The sequence below is a fragment of the Prinia subflava genome, chromosome 8, assembly GCF_021018805.1.
Source record: "Prinia subflava isolate CZ2003 ecotype Zambia chromosome 8, Cam_Psub_1.2, whole genome shotgun sequence".
Lineage (NCBI taxonomy): Eukaryota > Metazoa > Chordata > Aves > Passeriformes > Cisticolidae > Prinia > Prinia subflava.
The window spans coordinates 29,863,084-29,878,769 of NC_086254.1; the positions used below are offsets into that span (position 1 = coordinate 29,863,084).

The following is a 15,686-nucleotide window of genomic DNA, read 5'->3' on the forward strand; positions in this document are numbered from 1 at the left end:
TCACAGGGCCAGCCCAGGCCCGCGGGAGTTTTCTGGCGCTGACAGCTCCTTTAAGTCAGTGGTACGTCATCGGCGCATGCGCATTGCGGGCGTCCGAGACTTTTCTCACAAAGCCCGCCCCACTTGGCGGGAGCTTTGTGGCGCTGGTACCGCGGCGTCACTTCCGGCAGCCTCAGGGCAGCCCGGCCTGGCCCCAGCGCGGCCCCGGCACCGGGCGGGTTCCCCGGCATGGCCGTGTTCGACACCCCGCAGGCGGCGTTCGGGGCGCTGCGCCCCGTCTGCGTGCAGCTGACGCGGGCGCAGACGGTGGAGAACGTGCGGCAGCTGCAGGCGCAGCTGGCCGGGGTGAGCGGCGCGGCCCTGCAGGAGCTGCAGGAGTACGTGCTGTTCCCGTTGCGCTTCGCCCTGCGGGTGCCGGGGCCCAAGCAGGAGCGGCTGGTGCAGAGCCTGGTGCAGTGCATCTCCTCCGTGCTTGCGGCGACGTGCGTGAGGAAACAGGAGCTGCTGCAGGAGCTCTTCTCTGAGCTCTGTACCTGCCTCGCTCCCCCTCCCAGCTCGGGCAAAGCCGCCCCGCTGTCCGAGGAGCTGAAGCTGGCTGTGATTCAGGCACTCCACACCCTGATGCATTCGGCTTATGGGGATGTTATCTTGTCTCTGTACCAACCTTCCACCCTTCCGCTCTTAGGATTTGCTGTGTCTTTGCTTCTGACACTTGCAGAGCAAGAAAAAGCAAAGCAAATCAAGATCTCTGCTTTGGAGTGCTTGCAGGTCCTGGTTCTGCAGTGTGATTGCCAGGAGCACCGACACCTGGATGAGGACGAGGCACAGCAATGTGGAGATTTGTTTGCTTCTTTTCTGCCCGGGATTTCTATTACACTGTCTCGAGTTATTACTGGAGACATCAAACAAGGTCACAAACCCACTGTTTCTGCCATCAGACTCTTTTATCTGATTGTTGGCTTGGTCATGGCTGACAAACAGCTAGCCAGAATCCCAAAGAGTAAGGAAAAGCTACCAGTGGAACAGAGCAAAATATCAGAGCTAATGATCCACAGAGGACCTGACTGGACTAAAAGTACTGCTGAAAAACTCTCTCTTCTCTTGCACAAAGTGGTTGAATCTTCTTCAGTTCACCCCCACTGGAAGGTGAGACTGGAGCTGGTAGAGCTCGTCCACCACTTACTGAGGAACTGCAGTCAGTCACTGGTGAACTCATTCAGTGACCTCTTAAAGGCCTTGGTTGGGCTGGTTAATGATGAAAACAGCGAAGTTCAGAGCAGATGTAACAAAGTTCTGCAAGAGATCTCAGAGCAGAGGATTGTGGCACAGAGCAGGGCTCTTGCTGATGTCCTCTCTGAGAACCTCCATTCCCTTGCCACAGCTCTTCCCCGCCTGATGAACTCTCAGGATGACACGGGCAAGGTTTCCACACTCAGCTTATTGCTTGGCTACCTGAAGCTGCTGGGCCCCAAGATTAACATTGTCCTCAACTCCATGTCCCACCTGCAGCGCCTGTCCAAGGCGCTGGTGCAGGTTCTGGAGCTGGACATGACAGATGTGAAGATAGTGGAGGCGCGGCGCTCTGGGCCACCAGGCCCCTTGCAGCAGGGCGTGCAGAAGGGCAGGTGCCAGAAGAAATACTTCCGCTTCTTCACGGAGGAGAAGGTTTTCCAGCTCCTTCAGCAAGTGTGTCGTGTTCTTGGCTACTACGGGAACATCTACTTGCTTGTGGATCACTTCATGGGGCTGTACAGCGAGTCTGGCCTGTACAGAAAGCAGGCAGCCATGATCCTCAACGAGGTGGTCACGGGAGCTGCTGGAGTGGGGGTGGATTTCCTGCGGGAGAGGGAAGTCCCACCAAACGTGGATGATCTCAAAGGGTCCATAACGTCCATTCTGGATGAGTACATGGACCAGGCAAACTGGTATTTGGTCACTAGCATTGACACAGAGGAAGGCAGCCCTGAGCAGTCAGGGCAGCACTCGGGACTCGCTGTCCGTACGGGAGGGGCGTCCAGCAGCGCTCTCCTTCTGTCCCCAGAGCCCCCAGTCACAACCCGCACCATGAACAGCAACATCTGGCAGATCTGCATCCAGCTGGAGGGCGTGGGCTGCTTTGCTGCAGTCCTTGGGAAGGAGTTCCGGCTGCTGCTGCTGTCAGCTCTCTACCCTGTGCTGGAAAAGGCTGGTGACAGGACTCTGCTCATCAGTGAGACAGCCCTGGGGACACTGGCGGACATATGTGAGGCCTGTGGTTACGACTCGGTGCAGCGTTTGATTAATGAGAATTCTGACTATCTGGTGAATGGGATCTCCCTGAATTTGCGCCACCTGGCATATCAGCCACGTGCGTCCCAGGTCCTGGACACGATGCTGAGGCATTCGGATGCCAGCTTGCTGCCACTGATAGAAGATGTAATCCAAGATGTTCTGTCTGCGCTAGATCAGTCTTACAATAGCCAGGCTTCCACCTTCCTCAGGGTCCTCCACTCAGTCATGACTGCTCTAGGTACCAAAACGATGTTTACTTTGTGTGATTCAGCCTTGCTGTCACTAAGGGTACATGCCTTGGACCTTTCCACTTGCCATGGGAGGTTCCAGGTAGCCAAAGTGTTACAGTGTGATGGCCACTGTGCTTTGCTTGCTGAGGCAATGCTCAAGCAAAGATCACCAGTAGTTTCTCTCTCCAATTTGCCTGGCCTGCAGCCTTTCACAGGAACATGGCCTTTAGTGGCTGGGAAAGAAAGGCTTCACTGCTCCCATGAGCATTCTGGAGGAGCACATGGCATGTATTCCTTTTTAACATTCCCATACTGTCAAGGAGGTGACAGGGATGTGACAGCAGGTGCCTCAGTCAGGTGCAGTCCCATGAGGTGTGAGAACTATCTCATTTCTCATGGAACCCATGGCACCTTGCTGACTTGCAGGAGGGGATCGTGGTTGCTCAGTGACATGTCAGTTCCTTTTTTGCAGTGCAGTGGTTTGGAATGCCCAGCGCTGAGGAACACCAGCAAAGGCAGACTGACAAGGGACAGAGCAGGGCTCGGTCCCAGGGGCAGCAGGAGGTGACAATGACAAGTGAAGAAGTGGAACGATTCTTCCTTGACTATGTCAGCCAGAAGCAGATCGCAGAGGGTGATCTTCCTGACCTGGAGGAGGAGGAGGAGGCAGGTCAGTGCTGTGCATGGCTGGAGAGGACCATGGGCAGCTTGCAGAGAGACTGTGTCCTCCAAGGTGTCCTTTTGTCACATGGGGGCCTTGGGACCAGGCTGACAGTCTCAGGTCTTCTTTGGGCTGACCTTGGTTCATGTAAAGTGCTCTTAGGTGATCTCACTTTGTTTTGTTTGAGTGGGGGAGCCAAATGTTTCCAGATCAAGGCTTCTCCAGCTCTAAGACACAAGCACACTGTGTTTTTTCTTACCTTGTAACAATTCATTTGGGTTCAGGACCTGAGGTTTTCCCTTTCCAGAATCCTATTCATTTTTCTCACATTCCCTTGGGAATCTCTGTACTGTTTTCTCCTGGCTAATGATGCCACTGCTCCCTTCTTACTTGGCCTTGGCAGGCGCTGCAGACATTCATATAGGGAACTTTTTAGTCTTCACTGGGCTGTGCTGCAATCCTGACCTTTAAATACTTCATCTTTAAATACCCAGGCTTTTCATTTTTAATAAAAATCAATGGGAAACAAGTCCATGGTGAGAAGAATCTGCAAATGTCAGACCAGCTGCATTGTCCAGTAAAGAAAGCGAACATTCCCAAACCCCACACTCTTGACTGAACCTGACACTAACTCACAGAACTCATAGGCTTAACTATATCTAAGCACATTAAAAAACACCAAAGGCCTTACTCAGGAATTTGCAGAGTGGTTGTGGGTGGGCACTGTGGTCTCCCAGAGCTCTCAAGTCATTTTCATGGTTTCAGTAACGGTTTTGTCTTCCAGATGAGGTTCCCCTTGCTAAGCCAGAGCCCAGCTCTGACATGGAAGGAGAAGCTCCAATGCCAAGCCATGCCCAGCTGGCCAGGGATGTGATGGAGAGGTGCATCCACTTGCTGTCTGACGGGAGCCTCCGGGTGCGGCTGAAGGTCGGTGATCACCACCTCTGAGGGGACAGATGGTGCCCACGAAGGGGCTGGTAGCTCGTCAGCGTGTGTGCCATGCACGCTGGGCTCCCTGCCAGCCCCAGGTTTGTGCTGCCATATGCTCGAGCAGGACAGATCCTCCAAACCTGGCAAAAGAAAGGGAGATCGGTTTTTTGGGACTACTCTGGATTAGGAATGGCAGCCAGGGGGAACAGAATCTTAAGGGTAGCTTTGTATTGGGCACTTTCCCTTGATGCTCACGACAGTTAAGTCTTGTACTTTGTCCTTTGGTGGAGGAAACAAAAGCATCTTTCTCCCATCTGTGCCTCCCATCCCCCTTCCTCAGGCTGCAGTGCACAGGCTGATGAATGTTTTTGAAGTAGCTGGGGTGATGATAAGCAGGGCTAAAAGCCTGGTTTTTTTCTAATTATGAAAACCCTTTGAAGGTGGCCTCCTTTTAAAGTGCAAAGTAAGACAGAAAAATGAGGCATAACCCAGATTCTCATCCCAGCAGTCCCAGCTCTGCCAGGTGATCTTGCTGCCACAGCCGCAGTGGGGTTCAAGTGTGCAGCTCAGCCTGTGGGATCAGGGCAGGAATCCTGCCCTACTCCCAGCTGAACTCTACCCAGCACAGGTTGTGTCACTGCAGTGCTTGTCCCTTTCCAAACAGGCCTGATCTTTAAGCACTGTTCAGTTGTCCCCATTCCTGCTGCAGTAAAACTGCACCCTTCACCGTTCAACCCCTCCTCCCGGCTTCCTGACGTGATGCTGGGATCCACCTGAATGCCTGGCACTGCAGCACTCAGAGTGTGTTCCCTCCCCTCCTGCCCAGGTCCTGGACGTGCTGGAGCTCTGTGTAACCGTGCTGCATCCTCATGGAAACCATCTGCTCCCCATGGCTCACCGTGTCTGGCCAGCTCTCGTCACCCGCCTGATTAGCGACGACCCTCTGGCAGTGCTGAGAGCCTTCAAGGTATGGCAGGAACTGCCAGCAGCATTTCCAGCTGGGGCTTGGGCAGGAAGGGGCTCAGGCAGTGCTGCAGCTCAGGAGGGAGCACCAAGCTCCTGCAGCAATGTTTAAATGTGGTTTGGAGCATGGGGTCACCATGCTCTGCTGTGGTGGGTTTGTACCACTCTCACTGCAGCTTGTCCACAGGTAAACCCTCGCTGCTGTTCCTGAGGGAAGCAGCAATGTTGGTGGTTACTGCAGGGATGAGAAAAACAGCTCTACAGCCTGAGCAGCTGTTAGGGGCACCATACTGTGGAGACACAGTCCCAGCATCCTCTTTGGAAGTCTCAGATTGAAGATAGGGGAACATTTCATTATTGAGGCATTGGCAGGGGAGGGGAGAGGTTGAATAAAGACTTGACCCTGTAATGACATTATTAAAGAGCTCCTGACGCTGTCAGCTGGCTCCTTACTCCTGACTCACAGGCTGGCCAGTAAAGCATGTTTCCAGAGGTTGCCAGCCCCAGCATTGCAGAGGAATTCGTCTGCTGGGCAGAGTGAGATTCATTTTAGAATCCTTCAGTGTGAGTAAAGAGAGTTTTGATTCCCCAAATTCCAGAAGCCATGCACTAGAATCTCAGAATAGCCATACCTTTCATGTGCCTGCCCTAAAAGGAGGTAAAGATTGCTGTACAAAAACTAATTAACTCTTGAAAAGTTCAAGTCATCATTACAATTTGCACCCAGCTTGAGTTTTGTATATTAATTCCCCCCAAAGTGTCTTCCTGCCTAAATTCCAGGACAAGAAGTGTCACATCAGTGTAAAGCAAACAGAACATAATCATCTCAGTCCTGCACACTGAGACCATGAGCTCAGTGAAGTTCCAAAAGAGAGATCAGTGTTCTGGCCACATGGATCCCCTTTGTTTTTACATGCATTTAGGGCCATTCTCTACTCAAGTTGAGTTTGATCCTGGGCACACTTCAGTAGTGTTGGTTGCCCTTTTCTGTGGCCACTTGGCCTTTCTGCTTGCTGATGTGCTTGGAAAGATGGGTTGTCTGCACCACAAAAGAGATTTAAGGATATAATGATATTTAATGACATTTTCCATCAGAGACTCCTCCACTAATTCTGAGTAAGGCTGCACAGCTTCTCTTACCTTTACTGTGCTAATGAGGGAAGGGCAGGCCAGGAGGTCAGCCAGGTGACACTGCAGGGCAGGGTGCAGCTCACTCAGCCTCTCAAACATCCACCATCTTCTCATTATGGGGAAACTGGAGCAGATTACAATGCAAAAACAATTCTCCAGGGAGAGTGAATGTCTGAATCCCCCAGGCTGGAGTGGCTCACTGAGCTCCTCCCAGGCCAGTGTGTGCACTGCCCCCTGTCACTGATGTCTCTCTTAGGTGCTGTGTACCCTGGGTCAAACGTGTGGGGACTTCCTGAGGCAGAGGTTCTCCAAAGATGTCCTGCCCAAGCTGACCAGTTCCCTCCTCAGCCAGGCCCCCGTGAGTGCCAGAGCTGGGCCTGTGTACAGCCACACATTGGCCTTCAAGCTGCAGCTGGCTGTGCTGCAGGGCCTGGGCTCTCTCTGCGAGAGGCTGGACATGGGTGAGTACCAGGGGAAGCACAGGTTGTGTGGGTCTCTGCCAGACTTTACTCCCTGCTCTCAACTTGCTGCTTCTCCTCCTGCTGCCCAGGGAATTGATTTCCTGATCTTCTCTACCCTGACTCTGTTTGGGAGCTCTGTAAAGAGGTGCTGGGCACTCTTTTCTCCCCAGGAGACAAATGAGAGAGAAGGTTCCCACCAGATGCAAAATCTGACTGCTCATCCCACTTGTGGATGAGAAGAAGGTATGGAACAGAGTCCCTGCATTGCTGTAGGGCCTACTGGGCCACAGTTTGTTCTTACTGGACAAACTGGAGCCCAGATAAGACTTCTGGCTAGCCTGACTGGTTCCATTGTGGGCTTGTCTCTGAGGGACCCTTTAAATCCAGCACATCACAGTCTTCTATTGAATGAAACTCTGAAATTCTCCCCAAGTGAAATTTCTGGAACTGACTTTGATGAGGGAGAAGGTTTGCTGGCTAGTTGCTCTTTTCCTCTCAGTGCCCTTGATTGCTTTCCTGGCTTTGCAGCAAGATGCTTAAAAGGCAAGGTCAGAAGAGCTCTGGGTCAGACAGCTCAAAGGCTCTGAAGCTTCTGCTGCCAATTTGGAGCTGATTCCATTAGGCAGCAGCTGCTGAGGAGGTCACCTCCTACCCTTCTTTCCTGTTCCATTTCTGCAGGCGAGAGTGACCTGAATAAAGTGGCAGATGCCTGCCTGATTTACCTCAGTGCCAGGCAACCTGTGAAACTGCAAGAAGCTGCCCAGAGGTAATGTCTCTTAAATACAAGTGTGTTGGGTGTACAAACAGTGGGGACAGAGGGAGCATGGTGATCCTTTTGCACCTTTCCAGTTCCACCTTCCAGCACGTTCAAGTCCTGTACAACAGGGCCTCTCATGGAAGTTTTCTGTGGTATCATTTACTCCCCAAAATGAGTTAGAGAGGTCAGTTGTCAGCTTGCACAGACATTACAGGTGATCTCGCAGTGCATTTGGGGACAGAGGGGAAGATGTGCTACTTGCTTTTTCCTAACCAAATACTTGAAGCTGTTGGCCCACTGGTGGCATCAAACTGCAGAGGGAAGACAGCTATAGAAGAGGATGTGCCAGGCATTCCCTTGTATTTTATCACTTAATACCTCCTGCAGGCTGGGAGATTTACTCCTGTTATCCTTACATTTTCCCTGGGCTCCAACCCAGGCTCTGCCAGGTGGAACCAGAGTTTGTTTGGGAAGCTGTCAGTCTTGGCACCAGCGTTGCTCTGGGAAGGCTGGGAGAGTCTGAAAGAGCAAAGGCAGTTTAGGTGAACACACTCCAGCTCTAGGAAGTGTTGACAGGCATACTTTGCTGCTTGGTGTACAAAATCCTGCTCAGCATGTTGTGCTGTCAGGATAAGAAATCACTATTGTCATATGTTGTCACCTGGAACCAAGGCCAGAGATTTCAGGAGACAAAACGAGTCCAGGTACAGAACAGGGGTCATAAATCAGAAAGCCCCTCTGCCGAAGGATGGGGGTGAAAGCCAGCCCCCCTCCCTTCCTGTGTGGCCAGCCCTGCCCTCCCCGAGGGGAGGGGAAACCAGCAGGTTCCGCAGGCTCTGCGGTGTCGGATTTCCAGGGCAGGCTGCTGGAAAGGGAAGTGCAGCCCATCCGTTCCCTTTCACAAAGCACAGGCCCCCGGGGGTGCAGGGTGTGAAGGGCTTTGTGTGGCTGGGCAGCAGTTCAGAGCAGCGCTCTCCCGAGCTGGAGCATTCCTTTGTTTGTATCTCTGCGAGGGTGGGAGCAGGTTTATTTTTACCTTGGAGGCTTTCACGGCAGCACAGCAGGCTCCAGCAGCATTTGTTCTGCAGAGAGGCTCTATGCTGTGGGAGTGCATCCCCTTAATGCAATAATGCCTCAGTCTGTGCAAGCAATGCTGGATGAAAAGCAGAACACCAGGATTTATCTAGATATTTGGAATGTGAAGCTTTTAAATCATTAACCAAGCAGCTTGAGAAGCTGTGCAATTTCCCCCCAACAGCAGGGGTAGGGGGAATATGAAATGAGCCCTGTTGGAAGCTCTATGGTGAAGTGAGCTCACTTGTTGGAGGCAAAAAGGCAGCAAAGTTCAGGGCAAGTAGGATTTTTCTCCTGTATGTTACTTTTATTATATTTAAAGGGGGAAATGCCATATGTTTTGCTCTTCCCCCCATGTTTTTGATGCAACATACATCACATATGTCAGTGAACCAAGCTGCTCATAGCAGCCCTTGCTGTCTCCTGTGTAACTCCATTGACCAGACACACGTGTGCACTGAGGCATGCACCATGCCTGGCCTGACACTACAGACATGGCAGCATTTGGAGTTTCTTTTGAGTTTAATTTTTTCAGTTCAGTCCTGTGCAATCCCTGCTCTTGGAGCCTGGGTGTATCAGAGTTCATCGTATCACACTCACTTTTAAGTGTATTTCCCTGATACGAGGTTTCAGCCTGGAAAAGTCAAAATTGCTTTGGACCATAACAATCAGCTCCTGTATCAGGGTAAGAGTCACTTCTCAGGCACCCTTCCATTTATGTTCTCCAGCTGCTGAACCACCACATTCCTGCAAGTTCTGGCTCTTCTTGCTCTCCATGTGCCTGAAAGTAATCCTGCAAACTGACACAGGCTGTCACACATAAGGCCCTTTCCATCTAAGCAAGGGCGGTGTTATCAGCCTGATACATGAGAAATTCTGCATTTTAAATGCTTCTAAAAACAGATAGACCAGAACTAATCTTAGCCCCAGCCTGAGCGCCAGCGTACGTCACATAACTCAGCTTTATCACTGCAGAAATCATATGAGGTAAAAGGATGTTTGGAATCAGCTTGCCATGGTGATTTATACTAACTGGCCTTTGCTCAGCTCTTAGGATTGTTATTCAACTGATGGGTTGTGACCTGTCAAGAGCAAGGTCAGGACTTGCAAAGTCAGTTGTAGCTCCAAAAATCATACACTGACTACATGAAGATTCTGTAGGCGTGCAAAGGGCTAAGCAGGAATTTTTGGCCAAGGTGCCTGAGCCACACACACACACACAAAAAAAAAGGGAGTTTGGCTATCATCCAGGGATGTTATCACGCCCCAAGGAGTCTGCTTAATCCCATTTATGGGGCCCTGTAGCTTTATTAGATGAAGCTGTGGGAGTAAGTGATTTTTGTAACTGCAGCTTCATGCAATACTCAACAGGCAAAACTAGATGCTGGGAAAAAAAGAACTCCAGGACATCTGAGGAAGAGAAAATGGGACAATAACAATAGGCTTTACTAGAAGATGACTGCTGAGAGTATTCCAAGAGAGTATTATCCAAAGCTTTTTTAAAAACCAAATGCAAAATCACCAAAGGACCAAACCTAGAAAAGTCTTTGCCATCATTGAAGAAGATGAGCTTGTGCAAGGGTGGGGAAGTGCCCAGAAAGACTTGGGCAAGGGGGGGTATTTGGGCTCTCACCACTGGGAACAAGACTGGGAGAGATGGTGGAAGCTCAAAGTCACAATATGTAAATCTGAGCTTCTCATCAATATATGAAGTTGCATCATCCCTGACAAGCTTTTCACTTCAGGGAATAAAACCTTGAAAGAAAAGAGATTAGGAAATTGTCACTGGCCCCTGTCAAACTGACAAGTAGTTTTCCATTCTTTCCTTTTCAAGTCACTCTTTTGGAATTGACACTTAATTCCTAGGATATGTTTGCAGCCCATGACCTTCTGTCAGCAATCTGGATAGGAATGATTTTTTTTTCCCTAAGATGCCAAAATAATTTCCTCAGTTCTTACCAAAGCCTATGGTGGGCTGTATCCAGTTAAGCATTCAGCAGGGATGGGAAGCCAAGAAGCCTTACCATGGCTTTGCTTGGAGCTTGGGGAAAGACAAGGCAACAGAATAGCCAAATTGCTCTGTGCTAGTAGAATAAGTTTAGCACACTTGGGACAAATATGAGCTATTTTGGGACCTTTTTTGATACCAGGGTTGATTATGCAGCTTATCTCTTCTGGTGTGCTTGTGTGGTTTGTTGGATATTCGTTGTCAGCTGTCATTCCCAGGCTGGGTTGAAGCACATCAGAACAGCCACTTGCTCAAGGCAAAATTCAATAAAGTTATATTTAAGAAAAAAAAAAGAATAAGGCAACAACAGAAAACAAACTTGGATTAACCCCAGGATTCTTTGCTATGGAAACAGGTTGCTTGGAAACTATCCCAGAGTTAGTTTGAAAATGTAAAAGTCAAGTTGTTCTTTAAGCTGCAGAGCACTCCAGGCTATCAGGGATAATCAGAGCCTCGAGCCATTATGGGCACCAGAGGCAGAGAGTCCTCCAGGGTATGGATAATCCCTAAGGGTCGCCCTCCCTGGAGCAACTGATTGGAAAGAGGTTGGAGAGCAGAGTGTCTGTGCTGTGAGTGTAAGAGCTACAGCTGTGTGTGTGCTGGGGATCAGCAGCCCTCTGTACAATATTCCCCATTTCCATGTTCACTTCACAGCAATTCATTGTCCTTGCCTGCTCCCATCCCAGCCATAAGGAGTGAGGATTATCTCTGCAGCTGCCCACCAGCAGCAGCTCATTGAAAACTGGGTGGAACCACTGGGAGCTGGTGTTTGCTGGCACACAGAGCCATGTGCTCCCACTGTCACAGCCAAGCTGAGGGCACAGGCAGGGCATTGTCTGGAGAGCTGGAGCCAGGATGGCAGCAGTGAGAGCTCCATACCCTGCCCCTTCCAGCCCCTCACTTGGACTGGCATGAGGGGGCCAGTCCTCCCCTTCCAGTCAGCAGAGCTGCAGGAGCAAAGCCAGAGGAATGAGGAGTCCTGTGAGCTCCCCTGCATCTGGCCAACCCACAGAAAAAAGGTTGTGTTGCTGAGGCAGCTGTTGCCAAGCCCAGCTATCACTGTAGAGCACATTCCCCCTGGTTTCTCTGGAGCAGGCAGATAGGCACCGCCAGCACCTTTGGGAGGGGACACTGCCAACAGCTTCAGTGGTGACATCTCCCCTCTTGCTGTTCAGAGACCTGCACTGGGGGACAGGGGAGGTGTTAATGGCAGAGAGGCAAAGCAACAGCCTTGGCTGGGCATGAGCAAGAAGTCACATCCACAGGATTATTGTGAAGAGGAGAGGGAGCCTTCTACCTTCATCTCATTTCTGTTCTCTTTCACGTTACCCATGGCACTGCACTCCCTTTCAGAGGGGAGCTTCTCAAAGGGATTTCTTCCTGCTTTACATTGGAAGCAACCTCACTTTAGGGATGAAAGCACTCCCAGGAGAAATTTGGGCAGCAATCAGATCTGGATTTTGTGTGGCTTTTGTAGCAAGTGATCTTTGCTTTTAGAGAGGGAGTTCAGTCCTGTGCTTCTTGGGGGAGCAGAGACAGACCTACTGGATTCCTTCTCCCATTACCTGACCTGGCAGATGCTCTCCTCACAGCTCCATGATTTCACTGGAAACTAGAGACCTGAAGACACATGGCTGGGCTTTACTGGGGATCTTGGAAAACTGTACCATAAGTGTGGTGAGTGCTGAGTGCCTTTGGTGCTCACAGAGCACTCAGCACCATTCAGGAAGAGGCCTTGCAAATTCCAGTCTAATTTTGTTCATGGCACAGCAGAAGAGTTTAATACCACTTAAGCCCAGTAAACCTTCTGTGCATTAAACACTGATACAGATGTAGCTAAGCCCAAAGGTTGCTGCAGGGAGAACTGGCAGGAGGGGATGGGTAAGTGTAGGTCACACAAATCAGCATTTGCTCTTTCACTACTTGAGCTTCCTGCTCTTCAGCAGCAGCTGTGTCCCAGCAGCTCACAGCTGGAGCCCTGTGTGAAGGGCATGCTGGAAAGGCAAATCCCATCTTACTGAGGTATGGAAATGCAAAGTGAAAACCATCAACACAGCAGTAAATCTTCTGAAGAAGTTGTGATTCCTCTTTTCCTCCATTCTGTGGTTAATGAAGGTTGTGTTTGGTTTTGGTTTAAAATCCTGCTTTGTGAAAGGTCTGTGCAGAACAACAAATATTTGGAGGCAGCTAATAAGGACTTGGGGTGGTGGGAGATCTCACTTGAGCAAAAAGCCCTCAAATATAGCATTGAGTTTCCCTTGGGGCCCAGCCTGGGCAGCTGTCTCCAAATACTCTTGGGTTTGCCACCTCTGGAAAGGCAGAGAAGCCCAGATGGGTTAATTCTCCAAAAAACAGAGAGGGTGATGAACAACACAGACAACTTCTCCCAAGATCTCTGCAGGAGCTATTGCCCAAAAAATCCCAGATATGCATAGCACATGCAGTCACTCACAGTCACCTCCCCAGCATGTGGGACAGGCAGGTTTACACTTGTGCCAGCACCAGCTCACACAGTGCCAGCACCAAGCCTGGGTCAGTTCTGTACCAGCTGCTTGTTTGATGTCCATAAGTGAGTGTGTGGTATCATAAATATTCCTCTCCCACGTGCCATTAGCTGTGAGACACAGAGCTGCTTTCTCAGGCATGGGAGGCACTGGCTGCCCTCTGTAAAGACCTGGATTTGTGCAGCTGCCAGAGGTTTCCAACAGCATCAAAGCTTTCCTTAGCTCTTAATAACCCTGTTGGGTGCCAACCAAAAAGCCTTGTCCTTACACTTCTTTCCTCTCTTCCTCCTGTTTCCCAAAGTGTTTTCCTGCACTTGATGCACGTGGACCCTGACAGCACCTGGCTGCTCCTGAGTGAGGTGTGGTGCCCCGAGGGGTACGAGCCCCCCCACGCCAGCCTGCGCCCGGTGAAGCTCGGCGGGATGGGGCGGCCACGGAACGAGCTCACGGACAACGTGCTGCTCCTGCTCCAGAGGCTGCAGCAGCTGGAGGGCACGGCTCCCAGCACCAGCACACAGGAGGCATCTCCTTCCTGACAGACCTGCACAGCAGCTGGGATGGGAAAGAGGAACCACCAGGACAGAGCTCACCTGGGAAAGTGCCATCACTGAGGACCCAAATGGTTCAGGGGCAAAGGAAGGGCTGCCCAGTCTGGGGCACTGGCCAAGACACTGTCCCCGTGGCAGAGGGTTTATCTGTTTGAAGCAGTGTTTGAGGATGAGGTGGGTACGTGACCCTGACTCCTCCTGACTTGTGCCTCATCAGCACCATAGCAGAGAAAATGGCACATCTATTCCAAATTCTTCAGCATGAAGAGTGAGTGATCTTCCAGAAATTACTTCCTAACCCTTGATCCTTGTGAGGGTGCCCCTATAGCACCCCCCACACCTCTCTGATCTCTTCACTGCTGTGATGATCCCTCCCATTCTTAGCTGGACAGTGACTGACAACTCAACGCAAAAGCTTTTTCTGGCCTTTACCCTTCCCAGAAGAGAATCTTGTTTGGGATGCACTATAAACCTGTTCTCTTTAAAAGCAATTAATCTGAGAAGTTAAAGTGCATTTCCAATAAATTCCTCACCTATGCTACTGGCAAGAACAACGTGTCCTCTCAGAAGCATCAGGGCTGCTCCTCACAGCTGCAGTTTGCTGAGACCAGATGGAGGCAGCCAAACGTGCTCTGTTCTCTATCTCACTCTCTATGAGGTTCTGTAGAGAATCAGGCAGCCCTGATTTATACCTGGGAGTGATTTACAACTTCTCCCATGCCCAGATCACGGTTGTCAGGTCATTTCTAACCCCCATCCCAAGGAGAATTAGATGAAGCACCTGCCTGTGCCCCAGTACAGCCCTGTGTCTGTCCGTGGTCAGACAGTGCCTGTGAGCACCGTGGCACCCAGCAGTGCCACAGTTTGTTAAAGTAGGGGCAATGTGGTACAGTGAGCAGAGGATGACTTGTCTTTGGGGAAGCTCACTGCCCCTGCTGAGGGCCCTCTCCCCTGATCTCCAGCTCCCACATCCCCAGGCTTTTGCTGCAGAGATTGTCCACAGGCACTGCCTTGCTCAGCTGCTCCCAGATCCCTCAGCTTCACGGGGCAGCTCCTGGCAGCAGGCTGCTTCCTGCCACTCGGGGAAGATCTATGCAAGTGAAGCAAAAGGGCAGATCTTGACTATATTTGGAAGCAAGCTCAGAAATACAAAAACCAAAGCAATAAATAGATTGTTACATGGAGCGGGTTTTGTGCATCACTGTTGGGATCCTGGGTCAACATCCAAAACAAGTCCCTGCTGGTGGGCCCAAGGGCACTGCCTCTGCTGCCACATGCCTCAGCTGAAGTTACCTCCCCTTGTCCCTCTGGTTTTATTCAGGCTTTTCTCCTGTTTTCTTCTCCAGGGAAAACACGAGTCAGTGGCTTTTTATCCAGTAGGATAGGGCTGCAGGTCAGCTTTACTCTTTTTTAATATCTGTTCAGCGCTTAACGCTGGTTGGGTTCTATACAAAGTAGCCTTCAGAGCTGCTCTGACAGGGCAGGCAGGGAGGTGAAATACTGTCTTTGGTTTCTAAGCGCCCTTGGGGCTGGTGCAGTTTTCTGGGTTGTTGTAGCACTTGACAAAACTCATCCATTAGGTGCAGATGCTGCATCCAGCCTCACTCTGCTCAGCTGTGCTGTGGTGGGGACTCCAAGGAGCCAGCCTGCCCATGCCAAGGCTTGCCATCCTGCAGGGAGAGGCCTGTGATTCAAGGGCAGCAGTGTCCCATCAGTGCCCAGTGCCCAGGAACCAGCTACATCACCCAGCCAGGGCTCTGGCACAGCTGACTACACCAAGACACACCCACCCAGAACCTGTGATTCACGGTGCTGTTCAGAGAATTTCCCCACAACCTCAGCACCAGCCAGCAGGTGCTGGTGGCAGGAGAGGCTGTCCTGCCTGTCACAGTCAGCTCCTCTCAGCTTTGTTATCGCCCTTGCTTTATTGGAGGCTGACTAAATTGCTTTTGTCTGAAGCAGGATAATGGCTGGGAGAGGGACTGTGTGGAAATGGCATTTTCATGAGGCTGGTTCCTCCCCAGCAGTGACTTGCATATTAAGCTCAGCCCCCTTCACAAGCCCAGGGCTTTCCCTGCCAGAGTTGCCATCCACCAAGCAGCCCCCGGCACTCTGGGGTGGGGACCCCTGGCTCCCACCACTCCAGCC

At 51.1% G+C, this 15,686-nt stretch overlaps 1 protein-coding gene across 2 annotated transcripts; it reads left to right on the top strand.

Moving 5' to 3' along the window:
- The first annotated feature begins 74 nt into the window (after positions 1–74).
- On the top strand, positions 75–14,722 carry TTI1 (TELO2 interacting protein 1). Of its 2 annotated transcripts, none has more exons than XM_063404496.1 (7): positions 75–2,509; positions 2,974–3,165; positions 3,944–4,089; positions 4,919–5,059; positions 6,443–6,647; positions 7,326–7,413; positions 13,292–14,722. In XM_063404496.1, exons 1-7 carry the CDS (start codon positions 229–231, stop codon positions 13,524–13,526), a joined length of 3,288 nt encoding a protein of 1,095 aa, XP_063260566.1. In that variant the 5' UTR covers positions 75–228; the 3' UTR covers positions 13,527–14,722. The 2 variants fall into 2 exon arrangements, with proteins under 2 accessions (XP_063260566.1, XP_063260565.1); XM_063404495.1 differs by having other exon boundaries at positions 78–2,509; positions 2,974–3,171; positions 3,947–4,089.
- The last annotated feature ends 964 nt before the right edge of the window (positions 14,723–15,686 follow it).